Source organism: Cyclopterus lumpus, chromosome 9, assembly GCF_009769545.1.
Source record: "Cyclopterus lumpus isolate fCycLum1 chromosome 9, fCycLum1.pri, whole genome shotgun sequence".
NCBI classification, from domain to species: domain Eukaryota; kingdom Metazoa; phylum Chordata; class Actinopteri; order Perciformes; family Cyclopteridae; genus Cyclopterus; species Cyclopterus lumpus.
The window spans coordinates 2,965,796-2,985,328 of NC_046974.1; the positions used below are offsets into that span (position 1 = coordinate 2,965,796).

At 41.4% G+C, this 19,533-nt stretch overlaps 2 protein-coding genes across 2 annotated transcripts in view; both read right to left on the reverse strand.

Annotated features, from left to right (window-relative positions):
* The window catches only part of antxr2a (ANTXR cell adhesion molecule 2a), an 80,222-nt gene extending 66,341 nt beyond the window's left edge, over positions 1–13,881 (reverse strand). Inside the window, 9 exon segments of the mRNA XM_034541287.1 lie at positions 785–880; positions 1,570–1,630; positions 3,631–3,711; positions 5,897–5,965; positions 6,892–6,996; positions 7,107–7,188; positions 7,566–7,637; positions 10,326–10,397; positions 13,343–13,881. Of these exon segments, the coding sequence (XP_034397178.1) occupies positions 785–880; positions 1,570–1,630; positions 3,631–3,711; positions 5,897–5,965; positions 6,892–6,996; positions 7,107–7,188; positions 7,566–7,637; positions 10,326–10,397; positions 13,343–13,512 (808 nt within the window). The 5' untranslated portion in view covers positions 13,513–13,881.
* LOC117736156 (E3 ubiquitin/ISG15 ligase TRIM25-like) overlaps positions 1–19,533 on the reverse strand; it is a 706,744-nt gene that overhangs the window by 264,473 nt on the left and 422,738 nt on the right. The window lies entirely within an intron of this gene.

Below are 19,533 nucleotides of genomic sequence, written 5' to 3' on the forward strand. Positions count from 1 at the left end.
AGAGCAGCAGCCAGAGAGGCATAAATAGCCCCAAGTGGGCGAACCGAGAAAGGACTAGCAGGAAGACATCTGCTAACGGACACTTCCTGATGGGAGCTCTTTATTTACTTACTTATTTTTAAAAAGGAAGGAAGGAAAGAAAAAAAAAAAAAATATGCTCGAGTGTATTTTCAAGTTGAAATGTTTAAAAATCAAAAAATAAAACTTGTCACGGAAGTGTTGTCATTGGCAGACGTCGATCCCGCGGATCCCGAGAGCTTCGAGGGAATCGGCTCCCGGTGCCAAAATACTAGTTTAGCTTCCTTTAAAAAAAAATTATATATATATATATACAAATATACAAATGTTTAAAAAAGGATTTTCTGGACTGCGAGCTCGAAATGAGGAGTGACAGGTGACCTACATAGCCCCGCCCCCTTTCCTTGTGCTCTGATCGCGACTCCTACCTGTGGACGCCACCACGAAGAGGAGAGCCGAGAGCCCCCCCCCACCCCTTGCTGTTGAACGTCACGTCGCTGGGAATTGTGGGTAATTCCATCAAGCAAAGGCTGAATAAAAAGCGAACTTTTGGGGGTTCGGGACACTGCGACCCCGACGGTCACATGACCAGCATAGGCGAGTCAGGAAAGGATGCAGTGGCCGTAAAATACATTGACTTCTCTATATCTAACATTAGGGACTCATTGTCATGGGGGTATAAGAGAGAGAGAGAGAGAGAGCTGATGTTGCCGATGATCTCAGAGCCCCTGAACGCATCACCGCCGCGTGCTCCTCCAACACTCACTGAAGGTCTGCTGGTCGACGATGAAGCTGCAGACGACGCCTTCGTTGCTGCGGCCGAGGGCGAAGCCGTTCCCTCGGAGGACGATGTCGAAGGACTCTGTGGAACGCCAACAAAACGGGGGGGGGGGGTGTTAATAATGACACATGTGGGTCGCAGCCCCCTTCAGGGTCACAGGACATTGGATACTTTCGTGTCTTTAGGTTTAGGAGTTTATTAAGTAAGAGGAGATTGTTTTTCCAAATGGTATTTTAAAAAGTTACAGCAGTCATGCAGAATTGATTTAATTCATGAAACAATTATACCGTATAGGTAGATACAAAAATGTAAATGGTTTAAAATAAAATATTTAAAAATATATATAAACTGCTGTTTAATTCCCTTTATTTATATATAAATGTATATATATATATAAATAAACCTTTAAGCCACCACTTTTATATTTAAATGAAACAAGTCTGAGAAGGACAACATTGCTTTGAGCGTGTGATCAACTGCAGCGATAAAAAGGTCAAAAGGTCAACGATGCTTCATTTTAGGAGCCCCAAAAAGGTCGTGAACCATCCAGGCGGATTAACCCGTAAATTACTGCACGTTCAAAATTTCCTTATGATGCCCCGAAGTGATTGATTCACTCGTCTCCAAGCAGACTTGCTCCCTCACCCTCTGCTCTAAGGTGCCCCCCCCCCCCATGCCATGAGCTCAGTGAGCGAGCAGCATTAGAGGGGCTTTCGTGAGAGCTCCAGGGACCGACCGGAGGAGGAGGAGGAGGACGAAGAGCCACTCACCGTTCACACAGACACTGGAGGGCTCCACACTCAGGATCTCTGTGCACGATCGCTTTAATATCTGGAGGACGAGAAAGAGGAATAACCAGAATGAATGAAACGGGTACATTATCGCTGGAGGGGAATAAATACATCGAGCCCCTCGGCCGTTATCGGCTCTGTTGAGTTTAGAGAACAGATTAGGGTGCAACACCTGAGAGATGTCTCACTCCCCCCCCCCCCCCGGCGGCTAAAGTAAAATAATATCCAAGGAGGGGAGAAAACGGCAGCTGTGTCGGCCTTTATGGGGAAATTATGCGAGACTATTACATTCCTCGGTTCTATTTTAAAAAAAAGAAAAGAAACCTCCGGGATCGTGCATTATCATATAAAGAGGGCCCCGCGCTGCCCGCCGCCATTCAATAAATCAACAAGGAGGACAAACTATGCAAATCCATCCCAGAACACACCAAAAAAAAAAGGAGAGAGAGAGCGAGAACGGGACACTTGAACCCTTTCGTTTGACGTTGGGTGGAACTTTAATCTGAGGAGAGGGAGGAGGGGGGAGTGTTTACAGCAGCCTTTATTAAAATGTGATGTTTGATATGGAATCGTTAGGAAAGGTGGGTGGAAGGGGGGGGGGGGGGGGGGGGGGGGGGGGGGGGGGGGGGGGGGGGGGGGGGGGGGGGGGGGGGGGGGGGGGGGGGGGGGGGGGGGGGGGGGGGTGGGGCCAGATGAACAGCTGGGTGGAGAAAGGATCTGCTGCTGTTCCTACGGTGCCACATATCTTCCCGTCTAATTACTTCCTTGGCAGTGCTTTGTCAGGGAGGAGGAGGAGGAGATGAAGATGAATTGAGTGTTAGAAGACGACGGATGCGACCCGAGGAATCGCCTCGTCGTTTTGTAAAAAAAAGTGTTAAAAAAAAATGTAAAATTTTTTTTTTTTTACAAAGTTCTGCTCTCCGAATGAGAAATCGTCGTCGTTGTAAAAACAGAGAAGTAGCACACTTCCTCTTTAAAAAAATAGAACAAAAAAAAGATATTGAAATATGAGCTTAAGGAGGCCTCAAGACAGCAGTTATTCATTTTCAATGGGATCTTAGCAACAAACATTAAAAAATAATAAAAAAAGGACAAATGGGAGGCGGTCGTCCCCGAATGTCTCCGTTTGGATGAGGACGGTTTTACAAGGCTTTCTTTTTTGGATTGTGCGGTGCATTATTTAAAAAGAACGCGTCACTACAAGTTGATTATCGCTCAGCTGAACGAGCTCTTTAAGATGTGGCTACTTTAAAAATATATATATATAAAAAAAAAAGATTCTCTTAGCTCGGCACAAACAGATTAGAAGCACGTCATACGTGCGTCTAATTATGAATAATCAAATCCACCTTTTTTCTTCTTCATAGTAATCATTACAAGCTGGATTAACACGCTCCTTGCAGATGACAGTATCGGTTACAGCTCCAGTGTCATCTTTACTCATTATTTATCAACACGAGCTGTCGCACCTGTTTTTAATGAATCGTGATGCATTTCGCATTAATTATTGTTCGAACTTTTTCATTTCTTTGCTGAAAAATACCTGAACGATGCATCACCGAGACACGTCAGAGCATCTAGACGACATCTAAATGTCTGACAATTAATTAACGCCTACATTAAATTCTTAATATAATTTTTGGTGCACATCAATTTATTCATCCGGTCATATTATTTATTTGTTTTCAGAATAAAAATAAAGAATAAAAGCGTTGCTTGTATTGAAGGGTTTTGACTGGAGAGGACGTCACATGGACAGCGACTTAATGACTTAATGACTTAATGACTTAATTGCTTAATTGGCTGCAGGTCTACAAACACAACGAGCACTCATTCTCACAGACGTTCTCCGTGCAGCTCAGCAGGAAGTCGCCGAGGTCTCATCGTTCCCAAATTAAACAACACCACCTTCAGTCATCTCCAACATAAATGAGGGGAAAAAAACTTTGTTGCATGTGTTAAACTAACGGTCCAACAACACACACACACACACACACACACACACACACACACACTAACACGGAAAGCAGGCGCACTTACGGAGTTGACGATGCCCTTGAGCGCGTGGAAGCCATCTTTGACAGGAAACACTTGGTCCTTGGTGTCGGCGATCTCGGCGAGCTGTCGGCACCGCCGGAGAAACGAAAACAAAAAAAAAAGCGCTGGCGGATTTTAATAACGCTTTCTTTTCTTTATTTTTTATTTCTCCCCTCTTTATTACCGTCTTTGCTTATCATCCCACGGGCAGGAGGAGACGTGGCAGATGGCGCGACTGTGACAAACACTTATTATTATACAAAAAATATCACGGAAACACAAAACTGGGAGCAACGTTGCCTTTTGTACTTTAATAAGAAGCTCGTCGCGGGATGGTTACCAATGGTTACGAGGGACAGGCCCGGCCCGCCGCGTTGGAAACACCGACGAAGGAAACGGCGACTTTTGGCGCAACCGACAAAATGACCAAATCAAAAGAAGGAGTCGGATTCTTTTTTGTGTTTCTCAACTGTGTGAAAAGAAAATGACTTAAAAACTGCACTTTGTTTCATCTGGATGTTTGGCAAGACACATTTTTCAATTTTAAGACGATAACAACTTATAGACTTTTCTTTTTACTCCAAGTTAATTTACAGAGAACGAGGAGAAAAAGTTCCACAAGCGGAACATAACTGCTCCAGAAATGTCTCGGGTTCTTTCTTGGGCCGGAAAAATTTGAAATATGAGAAATATGAGGACATTTTTTTTTTTTTAATTGATCCTGAAACATAAACATAAAGTCCTTGTTGGACGTTATCATCAGACGGTAATAAACAGAGAATTTACGACGTGTCTCTTTAACTAGCAGCAGAACTACGTGACTTACAACTTTTACATTTGACGACGTTCATTCTTTTTCATATTGTTGGTATTCAAAGGGAACTCCCGATGTTTTAACATTTTTTTTGTCTCGGTTTATTTTTTGGGTTCAGTTTGTGAAACAATCATTAGATTTATATTTCTGTCTTTTACGTCAATTTAGTTTTCTATTTTTTTTTGTATCCATTACTGTCTCATAAGTATGCTTTTTACCGTGAAAGCTGAGGAATAAATAATAAATGTATTTTCAGTTAAATTAAACCGAGCTCTACAAGCTTTACATACACTTTTTATTGCAGGAAATAAACTGTGTGGCAAAATAACGTTTATGAGATTTACACGTTTTGTTCTGCAAGAACATTTTCGCAACTGAAAAAACCCTTTTTATGATCTTGAAGCAAGAAAACAACGTAAAAAGCTAACGTTTGCGCACGTGAAGTCAACGTAAAAAGCTAACGTTAGCTCACGTGAAGTCAACGTAAAAAGCTAACGTTAGCTCACGTGACGTCAACGTAAAAAGCTAATGTTTGCGCACGTGAAGTCAACGTAAAAAGCTAACGTTAGCTCACGTGAAGTCAATGTAAAAAGCTAACGTTAGCTCACGTGACGTCAACGTAAAAAGCTAACGTTAGCTCACGTGAAGTCAACGTAAAAAGCTAACGTTAGCTCACGTGACGTCAACGTAAAAAGCTAATGTTAGCGCACGTGAAGTCAACGTAAAAAGCTAACGTTAGCCCACGTGAAGTCAACGTAAAAAGCTAACGTTAGCTCACGTGACGTCAACGTAAAAAGCTAATGTTAGCGCACGTGAAGTCAACGTAAAAAGCTAACGTTAGCTCACGTGAAGTCAACGTAAAAAGCTAACGTTAGCTCACGTGACGTCAGCATAAAAAAAAGCTAACGTTAGTCACAGGACTTCACGTCGCCGCCACCAAGCTAACGGAGGTCCAGTGTTATCGTGAGGACGTTTAGTCGTCTCTTTTGGAAACCGTAAAAAAGGGATATTTACGGACATATTTTAATATATAATAATATAAATAATATATATATTTTAATCTCTCCAGCTGGCCTCGTTTCAGGCATCGAACCAAAAAACACTGACTTTGAAACGAGGGAACCAGAAGCACGAAAAAATGCTGAAATGCAGCACCTAGCCAATGAAACCAAAACAAAGGCAAAAAAAGATTTTCCTCCTAAAATATTTGACCTCCTTTTCGGCGAATTGTGTCGAACTGAAACGCGTCGATGGAACATCTGAGAAGTGGATCCCGGCACTTTAAATGACGGCGCTCTTAAGCGCGCGGATTTTCCCGCACAGGTAACGGCGCTCGCATTACACGTGTTTACCTTTCTTGACACGCTTCCAACGCGTCTCTCCGCCAGTCGGCCGTAAACCGCTCGGCACACATTCGGCGACAGGCTGCCGGTTTAAGACGGAAGCTTTTCTTACCTGCTGCTCGTCGAAGTCCTTGATGCCCACGCAGTAAACACGGGCGCCGAATCGCCTCGCCTCGTCAGCCTGCAGAGCCAACAAATGGGTCAGGTGCAAAGAAAAGAAAAGTACAATAAATGCACCAAAAGATTCAACGATAAATAAATGTATTCATAAATACGCGTTTAATTAAATAAATTAATAAAAAAAGGATTTTTTTATGTTTTAACTGCTTCACTCTCAATTAACAGAATCATTTTAATAATCTTTTAAGAAAATTAAATTATAATAAATGTAGACTGGCAGGATGTCCAGGCACCAAAACATTTAACTATACATAAATGTATTCATAAATGTGTTTAATTAAATAAATAAAATATGATTTTATTTCTGCTTCACTCTCAAAATAAACAGAATGATTTTTATAATTTTTAAATAAAATAATAAATAAATAATAATACTCGCAGGACGTCTAGGCACCAAAACATTCAATGATAAATAAATGTATTCATAATATGTGTTTAATTAAATAAATAAAAAATGATTTTATTTCTGCTTCACTCTGAAAATAAACAGAATGATTTTTATAATTTTTAAATAAAATAATAAATAAATAATAATACTCGCAGGACGTCTAGGCACCAAAACATTCAATGATAAATAAATGTATTCATAATGTGTTTAATTAAATAAATACATTTTAAAAAAAAGGATTTTATTTCTGCTTTGCTCTCAAAATTAACAGAATAATTTTTAAATGTTTTAAATAAAATAATAATTAATGTAGACTCGCAGGACGTCTAGGCACCAAAACATTCAACGATAAATAAATGTATTCATAAATATATATATAATATATTTTTATGCTTTGCTCTCAAAATTAACAGAATATTTTTTATAAGCTTTTTTTAAAAGCTGAGGAATAAAGAATTATTTATTATTTATTTTCAGTTAAATTAAACGTTTTTCACTTGAAAAACTCGCGCAACCCCGCTGGACGCCGCCGGTCTCACCTCCTTCACCGTGAGCTCGTGGACGTAAACCTCGAGCTTCCCGTCAGTCAACGCCAGGATGATGCTGGAGGTCGTGGTGGTCTGCTTCTGGATCTGAACAGAGGCCTGCGAGAGGGGGACGACAACAACAACAACAACAACAACAAAAACAACGTCTCAATGCTGTCGAGCGCTCAGCTGCAATGTTGTGATTTAACCACGGAGAGTAAACTGACCTCTTTTATTCCCTCGTGCATGTACGTCTCTCCGGCTGGTTTCACTTCCCGTAAACGCTGCAGACCCTCTTCTATCTCAGACCTTGAACACACACACACACACAGCATTTTTATAAAGACTTTTAAAAAGGTCAAACCTGTTTATCATAGTGTATTAAGACTATATTGGAAAAAATTATAATCTTTTTATAATGTATTACAATCACTGTTACGATGCACTGTAATTATAAGTGTCATTTCACACTATGATCCTTGTAAAAGGACCAGCAATTATGATGATTATTAACATTAGTCATTAAAACATTAAAAAGGGAGAGCTGCCGTTGTTGCTGGTGTGCGATATAAAAGCAAAAATATTAAAGAAATGATACATAAAACTGAACAAAAGTAGACAGAATTGACATATATCGAGGCCACGAGGCTTCTTAAAGGTACAGTAACCGATGCGTTCCTTCGTACCGGTCTCCAGTCAGAGGCAGCAGGACTTTGGCCTGGCCCGAGAACACCACGATCGACACTCTCATTCTGGGGCTGAAAAGGGAAAGAACATTTAATTTAATTAAATTAGGAAAGACAAAAAAAGCGGTCAATTTCTATTTTCTAAATTTTTTATTTACTATTAAAAAAGTAGTCGTCACTTATTCATCACAATTCCCCCGAGACAGCACAACAACAACAACACGGCCGATGTGCATTCAGGCTTCCTTCCTGCATTAAAATCATCACTTCCGTCCTCTTCCTCCTCTTCGTCCTCTTCATCAACCGCCCACACACACACACACACACACACACACGTAAACACGACTCCCGGTGGCTATTAAAAGGAGTGAGCGTGACTGACGGGGTTTTAATAAAGAGCTTCTACTCGGGTCCGGTTCAGGAGACCGAGGGAGGCGTTCATAAATAACCAAACAGAAGGGGCTCTTTTTTTTTTATGTCAACTGATATTAATGTTCGACTTTAAGCAGCTTCTTGAGGGACTCGAAGAAGTGATTAATCCATTCAGACAGGAAACATGTTGAGCACGATGAGTCACACACACACACACACACACACACTTTGTACCTGTGATGCGTCTTTGAGAGTTTTCTGATGTTTCAGCCACGTAAAAAAAAATTATTTTTTTTTAAAAAAAGTAAAAGACTTGTGCTTGAAGACTTGCGTGCGATTTATTTTGTGCAAAGAAAGTTAAAAATCCTCCGATAGTCGCAATTGTACACAAAGTGAAAAGTGAAGGATCGGCAAATTAAATACTGTCGTCATGGAGATAAGGTTAAAGATGATAATACCCACAATTGGAATTGAAGAATTATGACAACTTATACACAAGGTTTTACACAGAAATTGAGATACAAGTTTTTAATTTGACTATCATCAATTTTTCTTTTGTTATCCATAATGAGATATATATAAATATATATATATATATATATATATATATATATATATATATATATATATATATATATATATATATATATATATATACACACACACACACACACACACACATAAAAAATATATATATATATTTCATTCTAAAAAATAAAGACGTGCACTTGAAAGTTGTTTTTTGGTATATATACATATACACACATACATAGACATATATATATATATATACATATACACATACACACATATATATATAAATATATAAATACCCAAAAGAAATTCTCAAGTTTTTCATTTTTTTCTTTATAAAAAGCCGTAATAACTGAAATAAGCAAAGTGAAAATTTAAATAAAAAGGAGATTTCAATACTTTGTGACACATTTCCATCCATATTGTGATTCTACAGTCCTGAAGCTCTGTGAATCTAATTAATTTGACTCATTTTAACTCCCATGTTTGAGGTGATTATACGATCCTCCACTAAACAAGATGAAACACACGTGATATCTGATGAGACAATATCTCACACTGAATATAAAAATCAGGAAGTGGTGCCGGTATCGAGCACAGAAATGGGTCCAGTGTCGTGAGCAACGACACACAATAAATACATTTTATTAAATAATTATAACAGTTTCTCTCTTCTACACAGCGTGCAGATGTTACATTTTAAAAAATTAATACAAAATAATTGCTAAATGGTGAGAGGGGAAAAAAGTCATATCTTTATCCAAATAAAAATAAAATAAAGTAACTCCAGCCGTGGATCCAGCGAGTGAAGTCTGACCACCGGAGGTTGTCCCCCCTCAAGAGATCCGAAGCCTTTCCGGAGCATAAGGAGAGGTGCCGATGATTCTCACTCACGTGACATCGCACAATCTCTCAAAGCCACACGGCGTGCGGCGTGCGGCGTGCGGCCGCATCCTGCCTGCGAGTTTCAGAGTCATATGTGGACCGAAAAAACTAAACCGGAGTCACAGATGACAAATCGTGGGTGGCGCGACTTTTAAAAGCGGCGAGCTGCCTGAAAGGCCCTCCCGGTGGAGGAGAGCTCGCGATCGTATGCGACGCCGCTGATATAGGGAGACGGGCGGCGATGCCAAGGACATATCGGAGGAGGGTGGTGGTGGTGGTGGTGGTGTGGGGGGGGGAGTCCAGTTCGCTCCACATGGCGCGACAGAAGAAGCTCTTGGTGAGCGAACATTGTTTAGCAGATTGTCCTCGTCGCCTTCCAGTGTTCTTTTGCTTTACTGTACATTGTCTGTTGTGTGTGTGTGTGTGGAGGCAAAGGGATGAAGTGTGGAAGCCGGACCCCCCCCCCCCCACACACACACACACACACACACACACATACACACACACACACACCCCCACCCCCCAGTGCAAATGGCCATTCTCACAGCCCAGAAGACTGCTCCTCTCTGCCACCCACTCCCACCTGGTGCCTTTGCTATTTTCCTTCAACCAAAGCACTTCGTTCTGGCTGGGTCGCCGCCGTCTGTACTCTGCTGGCAGGCGACGCTTTGCACGTTATGCAAGCTGAACGTTTTCAAGACGTTTTTTTTTATTTTTCTTAGGAATTATGTGCAAAAAAAAATAAAAATAGAAAAGGATGTCGTGGATTTTTGCAATTTGATAGTTTGCATGTCGTAGGATCTTTAAGTGATGTTCAATTTTTAAAAAAAGGTATCCAATCATTTCACTTGGTTTTCATCTGGATGCAGATGAATAATACTTTCTCTTAGTTTCTGTTTCTATTGCTTCACTGTTTGAATCAACATCTGTCATGTTTTTGGGGGTTCTTTGGGGTTTTTTTTGTCTCACCTCACAAATCTGTCGGTGAGGTTCTTCACAAACGAGTAAATCTCGACCCAGTTGGACGAGACGCTCCCGGACCTGAAACGAGAGAAAAACACACAAAAAGTCAAGTTTGCGGCTCGGCGGCGGCAGATTGTGTGCCGAGGGAGTCGGATGCTGTTCGGCGTTGGACATTCACACCGGCCACATGCTGGATGAGATTGTGCCGATAAGTCCGCGTTCCACGGGCAGCTGGTCGCGCGCGGGAGCTGCTCGAGTTCCACTTCACGCAAGTGATGAGTTGTATTCAATTCTTTTCCTTGGTAACGGAGGGCACCAATAAAAAAGAGGAAATTTAGGGCCGTCGATCACGCAAAAGGATTGCATGTCAACCCTCAGCAGGAGGGCATTGTTTGGGCTTAGCAACACTGCAGTAACTGCAGAAGAAACTCGCTGCACAACTCCCTGACATTGAGATCTCGGTCTTAAACAGGAAGTCCGACAGCGGAGGAGCTTCATCCTGCTGCAGCGTAAACTTCCCTTCATCACGGAGCTTTTGCTGAACATTAGTAGTTTACAATTCACCAATAGAAACGTGCATTGCATTTGTAAATCAAACAAATCTCACACACACACACACACACAGGGTCCAACTTGAGCCAATAAGCTCGGTCATCATCCGGTAATTCAGACATTTTTAGGCTTTAGGGTGGGGTGGGTTTAAAAAAAGAAAGAAATGGGTCAGAGGAGCAGAGTTTCAACTCAACGTGTCTCCAAGTCGAGGGAGGACGGAGATTTAAAACAGTTGCTGTCAAGGTTGTAAACTCCCCGTAATATATATTAGGATTTTTTCTCTCTCCGTACATTTGATGCCCGGAGCTGCACTCTTGGGAGCGTTACCGAAAGACACAGGAAGTTTCCAAATGGTGACACAATGTGTTCTTTGCATGATTGACAAACAACTCTCGAGGGGACGTTTAAGGTCTTTGTTGATATCGAAGGACTCAAAAAGGTCACGAGTTCACGTGGGAACGCGATTTTAAGATTAACTCGACAACGAGCCGTCATATTTATACCGGTTGAACCTTCACTAAACATTGGGTGGACGCGTCTGTAAAAGTCGTAACGCCGTTTCTTTGTGATGGCGAGGAAGGAAGACGTGACACGCCTCCATTCTCATGGACACTCCTCTATTCTCATGGACACTCCTCTATTCTAATGGTCTCGCGTCCATTCTCATGGTAACTCCTCTATTCTCATGGACACTCCTCTATTCTCATTGACACTCCTCTATTCTAATGGTCTTGCCTCCATTCTCATGGTAACTCCTCTATTCTCATGGACACTCCTCTATTCTCATGGACACTCCTCTATTCTAATGGTCTCGCCTCCATTCTCATGGTAACTCCTCCATTCTCATGGACACTCCTCTATTCTCATGGACACTCCTCTATTCTAATGGTCTCGCCTCCATTCTCATGGTAACTCCTCTATTCTCATGGACACTCCTCTATTCTCATGGTCTCGCCTCCATTCTCATGGTAACTCCTCTATTCTCATGGACACTCCTCTATTCTCATGGACACTCCTCTATTCTAATGGTCTCGCCTCCATTCTCATGGTAACTCCTCTATTCTCATGGTCACGCCTCCATTCTCATGGTCTCGCCTCCATTCTCATGCACACTCAACGAGCCGTCATATTTATACCGGTTGAACCTTCACTAAACATTGGGTGGACGCGTCTGTAAAAGTCGTAACGCCGTTTCTTTGTGATGGCGAGGAAGGAAGACTTGACACGCCTCCATTCTCATGGACACTCCTCCATTCTCATGGTCACTCCTCTATTCTCATGGACACTCCTCTATTCTCATGGACACGCCTCTATTCTCATGGTCACTCCTCTATTCTCATGGACACGCCTCCATTCTCATGGACACGCCTCTATTCTCATGGACACTCCTCTATTCTCATGGTCACTCCTCTATTCTCATGGACACGCCTCTATTCTCATGGACACGCCTCTATTCTCATGGACACTCCTCTATTCTCATGGACACTCCTCTATTCTCATGGTCACTCCTCTATTCTCATGGACACGCCTCTATTCTCATGGACACTCCTCTATTCTCATGGTCACTCCTCTATTCTCATGGACACGCCTCTATTCTCATGGACACGCCTCTATTCTCATGGTCACTCCTCTATTCTCATGGACACGCCTCTATTCTCATGGTCACTCCTCTATTCTCATGGACACGCCTCCATTCTCATGGACACGCCTCTATTCTCATGGTCACTCCTCTATTCTCATGGTAACTCCTCTATTCTCATGGACACGCCTCTATTCACATGGACACTCCTCTATTCACATGGACACTCCTCCATTCTCATGGACACGCCTCTATTCTCATGGTCACTCCTCTATTCTCATGGACACTCCTCTATTCTCATGGTCACTCCTCTATTCTCATGGACACTCCTCTATTCTCATGGTCATTCCTCTATTCTCATGGACACGCCTCCATTCTCATGGACACGCCTCCTATATTTAAGTCGATAACGCAATGTCCAAATATCGTACCTTAAGCCGATACCCTAAAAATGATCGGAGGGGTCATGTCCTCATATTGTACGATATACGATTTTTAAAAGGCCTAGTTATCCGGTCTGGCTCACAGATTCCCAGTTCATCCCAGAGGTGTTGGACGTGGTCGAGGACCAGGACTCCGTGCAAACCAGTCAACTTCTTCCACACCAAACTGGGACATGACTGGAATATGTGTTTCCATATAATATCACGTTGACACCCAACACTAGAACTATGGTTGTCACCATTTTGGGGTTAAATAAAAACCGTGTGTGTTGATGCAAAGCCAAGCATCTCTCAGCGGGTCACAGAAAACAGCACCACACCCCCCCTCGTGTCACATCTCCTCTCCGTCCCAAACTTAACACTTTACCACGTTGAGAGGGCCGACACACACACACACACACACACACACACACACACACACTCTCTCTCTCTCTCTCTCTCTGACTTACTTGTCCAGGACGAAGTAGAGGTCGTAGGCTCCGTGACAGGACGCTTCTTCCGCCCAAGACGAGGCCAACAGCCCCAGGAGGACCACGGCGACCGCGGCCGAAGTCCACCGACTCTTTCCGGAGAAAAGTTCACCCTCCGCGGGCAAATACCGCGACAACTTTTCCAACATTGTTTTTCTGTTGTGCACTCGAGTAGAACAAATAAATACAACAATAAAAATAGATATGTATGTCCTTTTTTTTTTTTCAGAGAGTTTCACAGCGCGAGTGTGACGGCGTGCGCATCTCAAAAGTCTTTGAGACAACCGAGTTTTAACGGATTCGACCTGCGAAATAAAGGAAACCACCGCCCGACGTCACCAACTGTGGAGTGTCTTCATCTTCCTGACTCACGGTTCACTCACTCAACACCCCCCAATAAGAGCGAGACGGGCTCCAGGGCTCACGTGGACCCCTTTGGGGTTTTGTTTTTTTTAAGGGGAAATCACTGCGAGCGAGAGCAACTTCTGCGCGCTACTAAAGTAGCTTTTTTACAGAGAGAAAAGAAAGTTAGGCCGCCTTCAGGTGCTCGCCTCAAAAGCTCGGGTTTCTGAGTGCTGCGGGAGGGACTTTATTTAACACAGTTGGAAATGATGAAAGAAAGGAAGTTGGTTTTATTTAACAAATACACTGGGCTTACATGTCTTTAATCTTACAAATTAAAGATATTTCTTAAAAAATACATGTATATAATATATATATATATAGTATGTGTATGAAAGGACATTGACGACACTACAGGTGCATGATGTAAAATCTTTGAGGCGTTAGAGAACGCTAACTTTTTGTAAATTTGTGAGAAATCTCCGGATGCAAATAGACAAAGTGAGATAAACACTTAAAATGTTATTTCTGAATGTTTTATTTCCATCATCCTGAAAAAAAAGGGAAAAAGTAAGTAATGGAAGCGAAGTTTAAACTTTTCGGAGGGTCAAAATTACTGACGCATTCACGTTAAATCAGCATTTGTTCTTTTTGTTGGGATCGAGTCTGACTACTGGATTTCATAAAAGGTCAAACACAGTGTGTCGATGCGATATTTCCTGCGGCACTTTAAGGCCTCGTCGGTTTTCAGCTTAGTGCGCACGCGCGAGATGGCCCCAGCTGTTGGGACTTCTGCAGAGGCGGATGTCCCAGTGCACGCACACCCAATAACATCTGTATCCTTAATTAATAGTGTTGCGTCATTAACATTCACGCAGGTCACACTATTGATGAGCAAGGCACTGCTATTGTAGGGGTCGGGGGTTTGATTCCCAACAGGCCCATATGTGAACGTTGACATCTTTTATTCCATTTTATATTATTGGTATTTTTTTAAACAATTTGCTTATAGTTCCTTCATTGTTCTTAAACTTAATTATACGCAGAGTTTGTATTTCATAATACAATAAGCAAATAAATATATACAAAATAAAAAAATGATATATATTAATTAATTAATATTAATTTAATTAATTAATTTATATATGTACAATTTCCTTGAACTGAATTTTGCACAGCATTTTTATTAAATAAAGAATAAATATATATATTATATACAAATATATATATATGCCATTTTACCATCAAAATATTTATTATATATTGTTAGAGGAGGTGGTGTTTTTTTAATGATGACCCTCATAGGTAACCAACAGAAACCTTGGCCTTAAGAACACACAATAAAAACAGTTGAGAAACGTTGAACAACTCCTTGAAGGCTAAACTTATATTGAGCGAATGTGTAAAAGGCTTTCGGTAAAGATGCTGCACATGGGGGTACCTGACTACCTCATGGCAGCATTGAGCTTCACGGATATGACAACAGCGACAGCACAGGAGCACAAGGGGGGGGGGAGGGGGGGTTCTTTCTGTTTAACGTTTTAATTAAAGTTGCCTTTATATACTCCAGGCACATCATGGAAGCGGCGGGGTCCTCCATCCTCGCTCATGGGCTCATTGTGATATGTTTGGCAGACTCTGGTGCATTTCCCTACTCAATGGTCTGCACGTGGGAGCTGAACCTCCACCCCTTGGCACGTTCGGATGAGCCTTCCTTCATCCGTTCAACCTGAACGCTGCATGAGCAACAACACAATTAAAACAAAAGAATTCCTGGAGACGCATGACGGCAAATGTTCCGCGCAGCCGTCACACAGTTGTTGACTCAAGATGAGTTGTTGCGTTTCGTAACTCCTCCGAGGTTACGATAAACGCTAATGACGCCTTTTCCTCGCGCGGTGTGTTTTATTTATTTATTTACGACATGGAGTAAATTCCAGGTTGTTGTTTGAACAAGGTGTGTGTGACTTCAGGCTATGGAATTATGTGAAAGCACCACAGCTGCTGTTAGAGCTCTACCTGGTTTACTTGTATGCGCTGCGACAAGTGCTCTCAATGAAAAAAAGGGTGTCAGGTATTTTTTGTAATGTCTGTAATCCACGTAGGCATTTAAACTTTGTATTTGCTGGTTTTACAAGGGGTGTCAATATCATTGAAATCCACGCAACGCTAACAACGTGTCCTCGTCGGTTATTTTGTCCGTTTCCAACTAGTTACGTACATGCGGTCTTTTCAAAGTAAACTTCTCTCTCCGCGGGACTTGGTGAGGTTGAGGAAAAGATCAAAAATACTTTAGGAGTGACGTTAGCTAAGCGGAGAAGTCACGCGACGAATGAATCGACGTTGACTCGGGTCTCCTGGGTGAAAGTCCTGTGTTTGTTTGACCCAGCTCCGCTGCAGGTATTTGAGGTCTTTATCCTTCCTGGTTCAGGATTACGTGGATGACATATAAATGGATTTCTTGATTTATTATTTATATTACAGCGCATTGAATTAAACACACTTTTTTCTGTTTAATCCTTTAATACAAGTCTCAAGTCAAGTCATTTGGAAAAAGTGCCAATACACTTTTTTCTTCTTTTTCTTTCCAATCATTTTATTTTTAAATTTGTACCTCACATTACAAGACGACAACAACAACAACAACAAAAAAAAACTAACTTTTTTTTCCGTGACCTCCAAACAAACGTCCCACCATTTTGTAAAGCAACCTGATCGAGCGACACAACGAAAAAGTAATTATAATTTTTCAGTCGGATATTTCTGCACATTTCACCGACAACAGAGTTGATTTGCGACATATTTGTTTTTAAAACTTCATTCGAAAAAAGTCCAAAGTCAAAGTGGACATTGAGATTATATAATAATAATAATTAACAACCTCCCTTACAGGCTAATGTTTGGCTAATGCATTAATAATAAATATATAACATCTGGACCTGGAGGTCAAGTTTTTGCCACCGCAGTTAATTTAGTCTCTCAACAATTTCAGGTAATCATCATTTTGCTGAGTTTTCGTGCCTCGGTGTTGTGTTTTTAAACTTCATGTGTGATCGGAGTGCGTTTAAAACGTTGGAGAGCTTCATGACACAACTGTGAGGGCAAGTTCTCGTACTCAAACCACTAAAACACAGTTAATGTGCAAAGAAACGTCATTTTCTTTTGTTTTGGCCTCCGTGTGAAAACGGCGGCGTCACACAACTCCATATCAGCGAAGGTAATTACCACTAACACACCTCATCAAATCCGAATAGTCCAGAGAACAACGACACACGAGTATAATTATCTGGCAAATCAAAGTATAATTAGATTTTAATTAGAATGTTAATTCCTTTGCACGCCGTTTGGTTTCAGTGTATGCTCCCTAACTCGCTGTATCCTGAGCGGGGCTCCATAAAACAAAAGGGAACAGGGGAGAAAAAAAACAAAAGCACGTATTCTCTATTGTTTTTGGGAAAACCAGCGGCTTGAGAAAATAGTTGTAGTGCGTTGATTCGTCATGGGGCTTTTTTATGCTGGAGGAGAAATCAAAAGTGACAGTTAAAACAACAACTCTTAATTTAGGGACGCAGTGAAGCGTTGAAGCTAATCGGCGGATGAAGCCGTGACAAAAACAAACAAACACAAAGTTCTGTTTGTTTAAAGCAACGTTTCCATCAACAATTTACCCTCAAACATACAATGAATCATGGGCAATTTAAATTGTTTATTCATCATTTAAATTAAAAAAAGGTTGATAGGCTTTTTCCCCTTAAATGAGCAACTCCCTTTAGCCTAGCTTAGCACAAAGACTGCAATCAGGAGGAAACTGCTAGCCTGTTTTCCAACAACTTAATACCATCTTGCTGATGGTATTAATGTATCTGTGACTTTAACGGCAAAGTCGAGTGACAAGATGGAGACGCTCAGAATGCCTGCCTTCATTTTTAAGTCTTCACACTTAGAGCTAACGGTGCTAACGGGGGAAAACTACAGAGAAAGTGCTGACAGAGCTAACGGTGCCCATTTTATATTTGTTGAAATGCATGATATTCCACTGATGACGGTGGATAACCGTTTCTTCCTGCTCCCACTGTTATGCTAAGCTAAGCTAGCATAAACACTGCTATCTATCCCTCAGATTGTTAAGGCCTGCTGTGAACATTAACCATATGTTAAGGTTATATTGTTTGTGAGGCATTTATACCATAAACAAGCCCCAAATTTAAAAAAAAAGTTCCCTCAACGTCTTTATATCGTCATCGCGTCCACTCGACCATCTTCAGCTTTAGGACGAGGAGCCGCAAACAAGACCAAACCAAGACAACCACATTCCTTTTATTTCATTTTTTTAATAAAGGCTACCTTTATGGGTTGTCTGATATTTTAATTATTAAGCCAAGGATAATTTCTGGAGGAGGATAATTGAGTTTCCTCACTTTATAATTGTCCTTCCTCAGATTCAAATTGGGGTGTTGATCATAGTGTGCTCAGCACATTTTAAGGAACTTATATCCATATTTCAAAGCGGTAGATGTTCTGCTTTATTGTGAAAACCCAATGGAGAGCATCCCTGATCCAGCCTCCTGCTCTCTGTGACTCAGTGTATTTAAATGCACAGTAAATATCTCTTTACTGTTCTGCAGGACGGAGGCTGCACTCCTTCGTCCTCTAAAAAGTCCTTGAAGTTAAAACTGCTGCATGTTGATGATGCTTCATCAGGAAGAGGAAGAAGAAGAAAAAAAAAACTCGTTATCGATAATTGGAGAGGCGTCAGAAAAGCGCCTCAAGAAAACCAACCAAAGAAATATTAGTCACAATAACAAAGATCCATTGAGCCCTAATGGCGTCCATAACTCATGATTACCTTAATAACAGTTATTTTAGCTTGTTTTTCCTCCTTTGAGAAAGCATTGTTTGTCACTAATGGCATCTTAAGTTGAAATTGAGTGCCTTGCCCGCAAGTAAACAGCATCTATCAATCACGACTTGAGGCCAAGAGTCAAAGCACACGAAAGCCAAAAGTGTGTGTGTGTGTGTGTGTGCAGTGAGTAGAGTGTGTGAATGGTGATTTTTGCACGCAGTGACTTTATTTTTTTAGTTTTTCAACCAGCCGACATGTAAACTCAACACCAGCTTCGTCCGTTACAGAAGACACGTCCAATAAGATTGGAGGCTCCGTGGCACTCTGCGATTCTTGAAGAGTGCTTTACAAATAGAATGCATTTTTATTATTAAGATGTAAAATATACAGGATTGGATTTGTTGTTCCTTCAGTTTGGTGGTTTGTCCATTTGTGCATTTACATGTTTTGTAGTCGTAGTGTTTGCTGCTTTCTAGTTTCATTGGTATTCTATAATACTTCATTTGAATACTCACATTGCTTTTTATTGCTGATATGTATTGTGTTTGATCTTATTCCTGCCTTAATTATTCCTTTGTAAATAAGCACCAATTATCAAGTTGCTGTTATGTGCAGCTTGGAACACAGGACCCAAACGCCGTCAACGATGGAAAAGCAACTTTTATTGCTAAACAGGATTCCAAAACAGGATTCCAAAAAACCAGGATACAAAACATGCACACAAGATCTTCCACGATCTAGACAAGACGAACCGACCAAGGGGAATGACATGAACAGGACTTAAATACAGAGGGCTGGTGCAGGTGATTGGACACAGGAGGAAACAACCAGGAACAGGGCAGACAATCACAGGGACAGGAAGTGAAGAGAAACAGAGGACACGAGAGACAAGGACTTCAAAATAAGACAGGAAACACGAAACAACACTACAGATCCTGACATAACCCCCCCCTCAAGGGGCGGATTCCAGACGACCCAACACAGT